Source organism: Neophocaena asiaeorientalis, unplaced genomic scaffold (genome assembly GCF_003031525.2).
Source record: "Neophocaena asiaeorientalis asiaeorientalis breed wild unplaced genomic scaffold, Neophocaena_asiaeorientalis_V1.1 scaffold606, whole genome shotgun sequence".
Taxonomy (NCBI): domain Eukaryota; kingdom Metazoa; phylum Chordata; class Mammalia; order Artiodactyla; family Phocoenidae; genus Neophocaena; species Neophocaena asiaeorientalis.
The window spans coordinates 11,209,348-11,220,937 of NW_020173687.1; the positions used below are offsets into that span (position 1 = coordinate 11,209,348).

An 11,590-nucleotide genomic window follows, 5' to 3' on the forward strand; every position below is an offset into this window, starting at 1 on the left:
CTAAAGCCCACATCCCTCCCTGCTCAGCAGCCTGACAAGGCCAGGGGCTTGAGGCTCAGAGAGAGGAATAATATTTAACTACTAACTGTAGCTACATTCGGGGAGCACTTGCTATGTCCCAAGGATTAGCCCACTGTTATTAACTGACTGCAGTTAAGTAAGTACCATTAATGTCCCCATTTCCCAGATGTGGACGTGAAGGCTCAGCATCGTCATGAATGGCCCTCGCCTTGGTCTCTGGCCACTCGCCAGCAGCCCTGACCACGCAGCCCTCACCCTTCAGGTCTCTTTTCCTCCTCTGGCACGTGGGGTGTGGTGGGGCCTATCACAATGGACGTGATGTGAGATGATACACGTTTTTTTTTTGTTTGTTTGTTTGTTTTGCCACATCTAGTGGCACGCAGGGTCCTAGTTCCCCGACCAGGGATCGAACACGTGCCCCCTGCAGCGGGGGCACGCAGTCCTAACCACTGGACCTCCGGGGAAGTCCCGATACACGTTTTTTTTAAATGGACTTTATTTTTTAGGACAGCTTTAGATTTATGGAAGACGAGCAGATAGTACATCGAGTTCCCATATATGCCCTGCCCCCAATTTCCCTTATTATTAACATCTTATCTTACTGTCATACGTTTGTTACAATTAATACACCAATATGGATACATTATTATGAACTAAAGTCCATAGTTTATTCAGATGTCCTTAGTTTTTAGCTAATGTGCTTTTTCTGTTCCAGGATCCCATGCAGGATTCCACATCACGTTTAGTTGTCACGTCCCTTGAGGCTCCTTAGCTGTGAGAGTTTCTCAGGTTTTCCCTGTTTTCAGTGATCTGAACAGTTTGGAGGAGTGCTCGTAGGATGCCCATCTGCTGGAATTCGTCTGGTATTTTTCTTAGTGGGTTATGTGTCTTGGGGAGGAAGCGCTCAGAGGTCAAGTGCCATTTTCATCACCTCGTAGCAAGGGTATGTACCGTCAGCATGACTTATCCCCATGATGTTGACCTTGACCACCTGGCCCAAGTGGTATTTGTCAGGTTTCTCCCCCACCCCCGCCCCGCTTCTGTACTGTATTCCCCTTGGAGAGAAGTCACTGTGTACAGCCCATATTTAATCTGTGGGGAGTTATACACCTGATGATGCACTTTTTAACACCTTTGACAAAGCACCCAGCACACAGGAAGCACCCCAATGTTAACCGTGATCACAAAACGTTTTTCTAATATTGTTTTTATTATCACTGTTATCATCTGTAAGGATTAAATGCTTAGGACGATTAAGGAGATAAGATGTATAACCAGCTTAGGACTGGCCTGGGTACAGTTTAGGGATTAAGGGAGATAAAACGTTTAAGGTTCTGGCACAGAGCCTGGTAACTATAAATGCTCAATAAATGTCCAGTAAAAATAAATAAATAAATGGATGGATGGATGGATAGATAGATAGCTGACATCTCTACCCTAAGAAGATGAGGGCATAGATCTTCACACAGGCTTGTGAATGCATGTTCACAGGAGCCTGAGTCATACCAGCCCCAACCTGGAAACAACCTAGTCATCCAAGAGCAAAACGGACAAATGTCCTGTGGTACATCCAGATGGTGGAATACTACTCGGCAATAAAAAGGATGAACTCCTGAGACACACAACCACATGGATGACTCTAGAAGCATTATGCCAGGGAAGGAAGCTAGACCCAAAAAAGCACATACCATGAGAATCAATTTGTATAAAGTTCTAGAATTGGCCAAACCAAAGTATAATTATGGGAAGCGGATTGGTGGTTGCATGGAACAGGGGTGGGGAGGCACTAGGGGGACTGCTGGGGGGCTGCGTTCTCCTGAAGGCAGCATTTAGGGGCAGGATTAGTCCAAGCTGTTGGGACAGGGGCTCAAGAGGCACCTTAGCTGACCCTTCGCTGTGCAAGTGAAGATGCTGAGGCCCAGAGGGGGCAAAGGGCTTGCCCAGGGTCACACAGCAATATGGTAGCAAGAGATGAGGCCCCCGACCCTTGATCTAGCTCCCCCTTAGCTCTTGGCCACAGTGCCTCTAGTCCCTCCTGGTAGACGCAAGGCAGTGTGTCCACAGCATCCTGTGTAGTTTGCAGTAGGAGCTCTATTAATGCCCCTGGACCTACTGAGGTACGGATTAAGGGCGTGAAAGCATGCTGGTTTTGGAGGCTGGTAGACTCACCTCTTCCCATCCCATGGCTGCCACTTCCAAGCCATGGGACCAGGGGTGATGCTTCAACCTCCCTGAGCCCCTTTCCTCATCAGAGAAGTGGGGAAAATAAATGAGGCTGTCACCTCAGATGGTGACAAGTGCTGTGAAAGAAGTAAAGCAGGGAGATGTGACCGAGAGCACCTGCCTGGGAGGAGGGCTTCGCCAGGGGGTTGGTGATGTTTGCTCTGAGCTAGAAGGCTGAAGCGGAGCCAGCCACTCGGGGATCTTCAGGGAGAGGGTGGGGTGCCAGGTAGAGGAACAGCAAGTGCAAACGCCCTAGGCTTCGCCAGATTCCCCAACCCCTTCCCCAGCCCAGGTCCACCCTCCCAGCACCGTCACTAAGGAGCATGACTCCCTAGCCCTGGGCGGGGCCTTGTGTGCACTGGCCTTTGAGCCCTGCCAAGCCCTCCCCTCTCCCCAGCCCAGCCACCCATGCAGTGTCACCCCCTTCCCCGCCCTGTCCTTCGGCTTCTGCATGCCAGGAGGTGCTGTATGTCTCCACGTGGCGGCCCACTTGTCACCAGGAACTTGCAATGTATGCAGCTGTATCTCCCCTGCCCCCCGCCATCCCTCCCATGTTTGGCATATGTGGGGTGGATGCTCCAGGGCCTCTGGAAAGCCTTCATTCACAGCCACCCATGACTCGGGCCCACACACCAGAGCTGCACGTCCACAGTGACCCACACACTCACTCTTGCTCCCTCGCGCATGAGTCCTGCTCTCCAGGGAGGCATCTAGGGGATTTTCTTAGCCTTCACAGTACCTCAGGGCCCTGGCCCCCCGTCACCAAGGGGCTATGGGACCTAGCAGAATTCGAATAACCTTTAAATGGCCCAGCTGGCCCTTGGACAACCAGTTCACACCGAGAAACAGTCTGGGAGGGGAGGAGGGGGGTTGCCTGAAGTCACGTGACCCAGTGGGCTGCATTTACCAGCACTTAAAACTACATTTGTTTTGTGTATTTGTTTACAACTTCCTCCCCCCACCCCCACCCCCATATCTCTGTCCCAACGACATGAGCTCAATGTCTGATGCACCTCTGGCTCTAGAGCTTGGCACACAGTAAGTCCTCACAGAATGTCGCTTGATTGAATGACTGAATGACAACAATAATAATATGTATTGAGGGCTCACTATGTGCCCCACACTGTACTTAATGCTTCACATTGATTCATTCAACAAATGTTTACTTACTGAACCATATTATGTGTGAGTAATTGGAATGTAGCCAATGTAAATGCAAGACTAAAATCCCTGTCTTTGTGGAGCTGATATTCTTGTAGGGGAGACAGTAAACAAACAGAAATGAAGTCCAAGGTGATAGGTGCTTGGAAAAGAAGATAGGTGCTAGGAAATGCTGGAAGATGGGAATGGTTACAATTTTAGATCAGGTGTCCCCGGAGGACCTTTGAGGCAAAGATCTGAAGGAAGTGAGGGAGTGAGCTGTGTTACCTCTTGGGAAAGAATGTTCCAGCAGAGTGAAGAGCAAATGCAGAGACCCAGAGGCATGTAGGGGTATGTAAGGGAAGGGGAATATGCCAGTAGGGCTGAGACACAGAGGGAGGGGAGCGTGATGGGGGTGGCACTGGTGTGTTACCTTGGGCAGCTTGCTGGCCACTCCACCTCGGTTTCCGCATGTGGACAGTATCGTGGTGCATCCTTCTGTGTTACATTTGGACCCCAAAGCAGGTTAAGAGCCCAGATCTGCCACTTGCCATCTATGCGACCTCAGTCTAGTTATTTCTGTTCTCCAAGCCTCAGTTTCCGCCCCTATAAAGTAAGAGTAAAAATGGTACCAACTTCTAACAGATTGTGAGAATTCGTTAAGATCAAGCATGTAAAGCACTTGTGTCTGGCACTGAGAAAGTGCTCGATAAATGGTAGCTGCTGTGGTTTTTTTAATCATCATCATTCGTATCCATCTAGAGGAAACTGGGGCACAGAGAGGTTGAGTAACATGCCCAGTGTCACACAGCTAGTGAGTGACAGCTGGAATGTGAGTCCAGATGTAACAGCACGTAACCTCTGTATTATACTGAACCCTCAAGTGAGCGAATGGTTTGGGGGTCTCTGAGGGGACTCCACTCCAGTTCTGAACAAATTCAGAACGAAGACAAGGAAAAGGCTGCTGGAGGGCAAATTATCACACTTACTGTTGATAAAAGTTAGGTTGCGGGGAACGTGGCTTCCATGTGGACCTAAGGTACTTCCCGACACCAAACCCCAGAAGGACATTTTCATCTGGTTACCAGCAGCACTGGGGCAGAGTGGGCTTCCCTACATGGGGCGATTGGGGGTCAGAGAGAAAGGGACAGTTGGCTCTTAATAGGGAAAGGTTGGGCTGATCTGAGCATGCCCGGTTTACTCTCTCCAGACTCACCGAGCAAATGAGGCCCCACATCTCCCTGGGGAAGAGCAAGTAAAGGGACAGATTGAGGCCAGGAATGTTATTCCTGAGACTCCATTCACAGGGAACAAAGTGTCCCAAGTAGAGAAGGGACACCTTCTGCCCCAATAAATGAGTGAGCGAGCAAGTGAGTGACTTCCTGATTTGGGGTGGGGAGTGGGCACCCCCCCAGCTCATGCTCTTCTTGTCCACAGTTGCAGGGGCTCTCATTGCTGACTTCTTGTCTGGCCTGGTGCACTGGGGAGCCGACACCTGGGGCTCCGTGGAGCTGCCCATCGTGGGGAAGGTGCGTATGTTGACCCAGTCCCGAAGCCCAGCCCATGTCCTCCAGGAGGAGGTCGGGCTGTCTGACCTTGGGTGAGTCCCCTTTCCTCTCTGAGCCTGTTTCCCTATCTGAAAGATGGCAACTGTGGTTCCAGCCTGACCCCCATGCCCCTCCTCCAAGACTAGAACAAGAATCCCCTGGGGTTTTCTGGAAGCATCAGGCGTGGGACAGAGAGCTTTGACACATGTCCACCTCACCGGAACCCCTTGAGTTTGGGGACCACGCCACATTTTATTCTCCTTTGCCTTCCCTGCCACACCTCACTGTTTCCATTGAACTTTATCTTGAGTCAGTCTGACTTTTTTGATTGTGGTAGAAAATCTGGTACAGACTTAACCAAAGGAAGGTACTGACTCATGTAATGAAAATTTTAGGAGTAGAGCCAAATTAGGGCATGGCTGGGTCCAGTGAGACGGACAGACCATATTCTTTGGACTCAGTCCCTCTCCATGTCTGTCTCCGCTGGCTCCACTCTCGTGTAGGCTTTCCCCTACAGTTCATACAGTTAAGGTGGGGAAAGTTGGCCAGGATGGCTCACAGCTGCCTAGACTTCCGTCCTCCCAGCTCAGTGCCCCCAGTAGAAGAACTCCCCTTTCCCATAGTTTCGGCCAGAGTACCATGGCTCATTCCCATTGGCCCAGCTTGGATCACACACCCATCCTTCATCCAGTCACGGTGGCCAGAGGGATGGGGTGCTCTGATTGGCCAGGCCAGGGTCCCCGTGCTTACTCTTAACTAGGGGGCGGAGGAGTCAGCCCATTGGAACAACTGGTACTAAAAGAAGGGGAGGCTGTTACCAGAAGGAGGGGCCTGGACGTTGGAAAGAAAGAAAGGGTCCTGCCTGTCACTGGGAGGGGCCTCCTCAATTGTCTTAGGGTAGGAAAGGAGGGTGGAGATTGTCTCCAAACACCCCCATAGCCCAGGTCAGGAGACTGAGGCCCACAGGGGGGCAGTACCAGCCCAAGGTCCCCACCAGGTCATTTCGACCCATCTTGCACTAAAGCTGTTAGACCCAGACCCTGAAGGCTGGGTGGGATCTGCAGCAGTGACGTGGTGGGACAGCATCTCAAAGGCAAGGAGGTGAGCCCGTGCGGAGTGTGTGCAGGAAGTCAGGGAGAGTGGCTGACCACCATAGGCGGACTGGTCGGATGGATCCCCTCTCCCGCCCCCCCTACCCCACCCAGGCTTTCATCCGGCCATTCCGGGAGCATCACATTGACCCGACAGCCATTACGCGGCACGACTTCATCGAGACCAATGGGGACAACTGCCTGGTGACGCTGCTACCACTGTTAAACATGGCCTACAAGTTCCGCACCCAGAGCCCAGGTAAGAGTGCCCCCTGGTGGGCCTTCAGGGAGCCATTGGGGACAGGCACACACGCACCCCTCTCATGAGCCTCCTGTAGCTTGTGTGTGTGTTTGCCCCTCACTGTGTTAGAAAAATTTTTAGTTAGTTTCCATCATGTAAAATTGGGATATTTGACATAAAGATCTGTGTTTCCAGCTTCTCTTGAACAATCCGATCTGGCCACCCTGGGTCTTTGTTCCCACTTGGCTGTACTGGGCCAGAGCTGAGCCGCAGGGGCACCCCCTTAGACAGAGATGCACGCTTTCTACTTTGCCACAGTCCCCACTACTCCCTGCTGTCCAATGCCTGGCCTGCCTTGCTCATTTGAATTACCTCCCTGGCCCTGAGGGCTTCTGGTTTTGCTGTCTGGGCTTAGTGGAAAGAGTATATGTAGCCTGCCAACCCAGTCCTGAGTTCAGACCTCTGCCCTGACTACTATCTGGGGGAGGAAACTTGTGCCAGAGCAAGTCACTTCACCTCTCTGAACCTCAGCGACCTCGTCTGTCAGGTGGGGGATGAGTCCTTCCCCTGTGCCAAATCCTGTTCTAACCAGTTGACACGGTGCTGATCTTTAGAGCAGCCCCGCTGCGGGGAGATGTGATGAATGTCTGTGGTGTTGGGGGTGCTGCCCCGCCCACCTCCTCTTCCCCAGTGGGGACACCCGTCCCCCAGCTGCTGTGAGCATCCAGCTGCCCCTTCTGAGAACTGCCAGGGCAGGTCCCGCCTCTTCCCTTGGGATAAGCCTGAAGCCAGTGACAAAAAAAAAAGCCTGCGAAAGCGAGCCCCCTGGCCTCTGAGTGGGACCAACTCTATGGAGTCATTAATATTTCAGACCCCCACCCCCACCCCAGGATCAGGCTGAGACAAGACTCCCCCCACCCCAAAAAAAAGACTCCCCCCACCCCATCTTTGCTTAACTCTTCCCCTGCCCTGTCCTGCTTTCCTCACTCCCTCAGATGTTTTTCCAGAAGAGAGGATTTCCCGCCCCCCGCCACCCCCACCAGTCAGATAACTCATGTGCACATGAATCCTTGTCTCAGGCTCTGCTTCTAGGGAATCTGGACAAAGACTTACTCTCATTTCGTTGTTGAGGAGCTTGAGACTCAAAGAGGTAGAGTCGTTGACCCAAGTTCATACAGTTAAGAAATGTCAGAGCAGGGGGGAATTCCCTGGTGGTCCAGGGGTTAGGACTCCGCGCTTTCACTGCCGAGGGCCCAGGTTCAATCCCTGGTCGGGGAACTAAGATCCCACAAGCCGCGTGGCATGACCGAAAAAGAAAAAGAAATGTCAGAGTAGGGATCTGCACCCAGCTCTGCCTCATTCCAGAGCCCGCATTCTTAACTATTACCTATGCTTATTCCATTCTGCCCACTGAGCAGAAGAGGAGACTGAGGCCCAGAGGGGAGTCTGAGCTTGCCTGTGTCCACTTGGGAGGTTGGAAAGAGGCCTGGGTGCTATCCTGGGAAGGGAGCTGGGCCAGGCTGGCAGTGGGCCCCCACCCTGTGGACAGCTCTATGGGGCCTATGGTCACCACCCCCCTCTACCCATGCTGCAGAAGTCCTGGAGCAGCTGTACCCCTGGGAATGCTTCGTCTTCTGCCTGATCATCTTCGGTACCTTCACCAACCAGATCCACAAGTGGTCACACACGTACTTTGGGCTGCCGCGCTGGGTCGTCCTCCTGCAGGACTGGCATGTCATCCTGCCTCGTAAACACCATCGCATCCACCACGTCTCACCCCACGAGACCTACTTCTGCATCACCACAGGTGCGGCTATAGGGTAGCGTGGAATGGGCTGCCCCCACTCTGACTGCAGCTCCATCCTTAGGATCAAGGGGCACAGGTCACAGTGGGAGGTGGTGCAGTCCTGCAGGAACATTCTCTCAGAACACACGTTTCTTGAGCATCTACTACGTGCCAGGCACTCTTCTAGGTGCCAAGGACACAGCAGTAAACCAGACAGACACACACACACACACACACATACCCCCTTCATGGAGTTGTGATTCCAACCACCCATCCATCCAGCAGATATTTATTGAGCACCTACTATGTGCCATAGCACTGAACAAAACAGGCAAAAATCCCTACCTTTATAGCATTCACATTCTAAGAGGGGACATTCCAAGCACTAAAAAACAAGTACTATATCTGATTGTCCTAACTGCTATGGAGGAAAATAATGCAGAGGGTAGGAGAGGGAAATGGGGAGCTTCACCCTTTAAATAGGGTGGTCAGGGAAGGCCTCGCTGAGAAGGTGACATTTGAACTGAGGAAGAGAGTCATGCAGATCTGGAGGAAGAGCTCTCCAGGCAGCAGGAGCAGTAGGTGAAGGGCCTTGGAGGCAGGAACCACATGCCTGGTTTGTTTGAGGAGCAGCAAGGTGGCTAGTGTGGCTTCAGTGAGAGGCGTGAGGGGTAGAAGGGTCGGAGAGATGGCAGAGTCCAGGTGTGAGAAATGCTGTGAGGGCAAACAAAGCAGGGTGAAGGGCAGAGAGTCATGGGGGAAGGGGGCATAGCTGTTGATAAAGGAGATCAGAAATCTGGAAAAAGGGGGGTTCCATGCAGATAAATAGGGACAGATCAGTCCAGGCAGAGGGAACAGCAAGTACACAGAGGCCCTGCGGCAGGAACAGGTGACCCAGGAGTAGTAAGGAGGCCCACATGCTGTTGGTAGTTAATGGGCCAGTGCCAAAGAGGTGAGATGAGGTGAGGCGACCAGGTTTTCCAGGGGCAGCTGGGTATCTTTTTAAGGTTAAGTATACCACACGTGCTGTTAAGTCAGACCAACTTGGGTGTAGCCTTCAGCTCCTCCATATGTGACTTGCGGAGGCTTACGAGCCTCCCTGGTTATTGTTTTTCTCATTCACGAATAAGATGGGGCTACAGCTACCTCCTTCACATACCAGCTCCCAGGGCTGGGGTGTGAGTGGTAAGGTGGCAGATGCAAAGTGCTTGGCACATAGTAGGTACCCAGTAAGCTACAGCTACTGGTTTGGGGGCAGGGGTTGGGGTGTTTGGTTTGGTTTTGGGGGGGTTTTGTTTTGTTTTTGTTTCTTGGGGACTTTTGCCTTTCTGGAAGCAGAACTGAGAGCCACAAAAAAACATTTTTTGTACACCCTAAAGTCATGCTTTCTAGGAGCAGTTGGAGGGGTTAGAATTTAGGCTGTTGTGGAGATCATTTAACTGCTCAACCAGAACTGGGATCAGTCTTGGCTTGGCCATATACTAATTGGGAAACTCTCTTCCAAGGCTCAGTCTTCTTTTTTTTTTTTTAATTAATTAATTAATTTTAATTTTGGCCGTGTTGGGTCTTCGTTGCTTCGTGTGGGCTTTCTCTAGTTGCGGGCAAGCGGGGGTTACTCTGTTGTGGTGCGCAGGCTTCTCTTGTTGCGGAGCACGGGCTGTAGGTGCGCGGGCTTCAGTAGTTGTGGCTCATGGGCTCTAGAGTGCAGGCTCAGTAGCTGTGGCGCACGGGCTTAGTTGCTCCACGGCATGTTCATCTTCCCAGACCAGGGCTCGAACCTGTGTCCCGTGCATTGGCAGGCAGATTCCTAACCACGGCGCCACCAGGGAAGTCCCCAAGACTCAGTCTTCTCATGTGGAAAGTGGGACTAACAATAGTATGTACTTCAAGGTTCAGGTGGTAGACTGTAATACAGATTAAATAAGATTATGAGCACTGTTCATTGAGCACCTACCATATGCCAGGCATCATCCTAGGCAGTGGGATCAACAGTGAAACAACATGGGGTTCTACTGTTTGGAGCTGACATTCTAGTTGGGAGTTGGAGATAAAAACCAACACAAAACAGGGAGGCGACGAATTAATGAGATTGGTTACAGGTTATCATAAAAGCTGTAAAGAAATAAGAAAGGGTGACGTGACAGGACAGGAGCACTGCTAAGCGGTAGTCAGGGAAGGCTTCCTGGAAGAGGTAGCATTAGAGCCAAATGATAAGAAACATTGCCTCCATGCCTGGCATATAGTAAGCACTCAATAAGAAGGTGAATGAGGGGATGAAAGCATATCTGAGCAGCCTCTAAACCCATTGGTGGGAAGCCCCTGTCCCAAAATTCCTCGTTCAGTCCTTGTCCCCTGCACCCTGCAGACTTACTCTGTTCCTCCCCTGCCCGAGGCAGGGCCAGCTCTCTCTCTACGTCCTCTCACTACTGCTCTCCCATTCAACCCCTCCGCACACCCCCCTGCCCTGTTTCCACTGCAGGCTGGCTCAACTACCCTCTCGAGAAGATGGGCTTCTGGAGACGCCTAGAGGACATTATCCAGGGCCTGACAGGCGAGAAGCCTCGGGCAGACGACATGAAATGGGCACAGAAGATCAAATAACTCCTCCGGGCCACCACCTCGTTGCCAACCTTACCCAGCTCCCCCAAACCGAAGCCATCTGCCAAATTCCAGCCTCCTTGCGCTGGCCCATCCAGGTGGAGAGGACAACTCCTGGGCTGGGCCCGGGCACCCCCAGCCCACCCCTTGTGACACAGAATACTTGAGCCACTGATTTTTTTCATTTCCTTTTTTTCGTTTTCTTTCCTTGACCCCTCCCCAGCCACCTGAACTGCTCTGTCTGCCAAACCTGACTCTGCAAAAAAAAAAGAAAAGAAAAAGAGCCCCACCCTGCCAGCCATCCCTTGGGTTGAGGAGAAGTTCACCAACTCCCCACACTCCCACCACCCCTTGCCCCACTGGGCAGCCCTTCAGTGTGGCTGGTATTGGGGCACTGAGTCGTCTGTTCCTCTTTGCCCTCAGTGGTCTAGGAGCCCCCAGGCACACCTAAATGTCCCTGGAGCATTACCCTGCCATGGACCTGCAGACTGACCCCCAAGGCCTGGGTGGATAGACAGCCCCAGTCACCACCTTCAGCCTAGCTTGTCCACCCAAGGATGGCAAAGTGCAGCAAGGGTCTGGGGGCAGCTGGCCAGACGAGGCTGGAATTTCCTGATCAAGTCTGGATCCCCCTTCTTCCCCACCCCTCCCCCATCTGCCAATGTGATTTCAGCCAGAGCTGATGTTTCTAATCAGAGGATGTCTTCGAAGGGCACAGCCCCTGCAAAGGGTCTTTGTCATTTGGAAGGGGACACAGTGTCCTCTCTGGCCGGGGGTATGTCAGAGAAGGAAGAGTGGGGCTTTTTTGTTTCGGTTATTTTTTTTTTTAACGGTGCTTGCTTGTTTAATGTAAATAATAGAAAGCCTTAATATCTTTTCTGTAACACGGAGTAATATTTTAATGTCATGTTTTGGATGTACATAATATATTTATAACAAAGCA

At 51.8% G+C, this 11,590-nt stretch overlaps 1 protein-coding gene across 1 annotated transcript in view; it reads left to right on the plus strand.

Moving 5' to 3' along the window:
- Positions 1–11,590, plus strand: part of PEDS1 (plasmanylethanolamine desaturase 1) — a 22,359-nt gene extending 10,769 nt beyond the window's left edge. The window contains exons 3-6 of the mRNA XM_024750266.1: positions 4,822–4,913; positions 6,137–6,281; positions 7,858–8,070; positions 10,529–11,590. Coding sequence (XP_024606034.1) covers positions 4,822–4,913; positions 6,137–6,281; positions 7,858–8,070; positions 10,529–10,650 — 572 coding nt within the window. The 3' untranslated portion in view covers positions 10,651–11,590. The remainder of the gene's footprint in view (positions 1–4,821; positions 4,914–6,136; positions 6,282–7,857; positions 8,071–10,528) is intronic.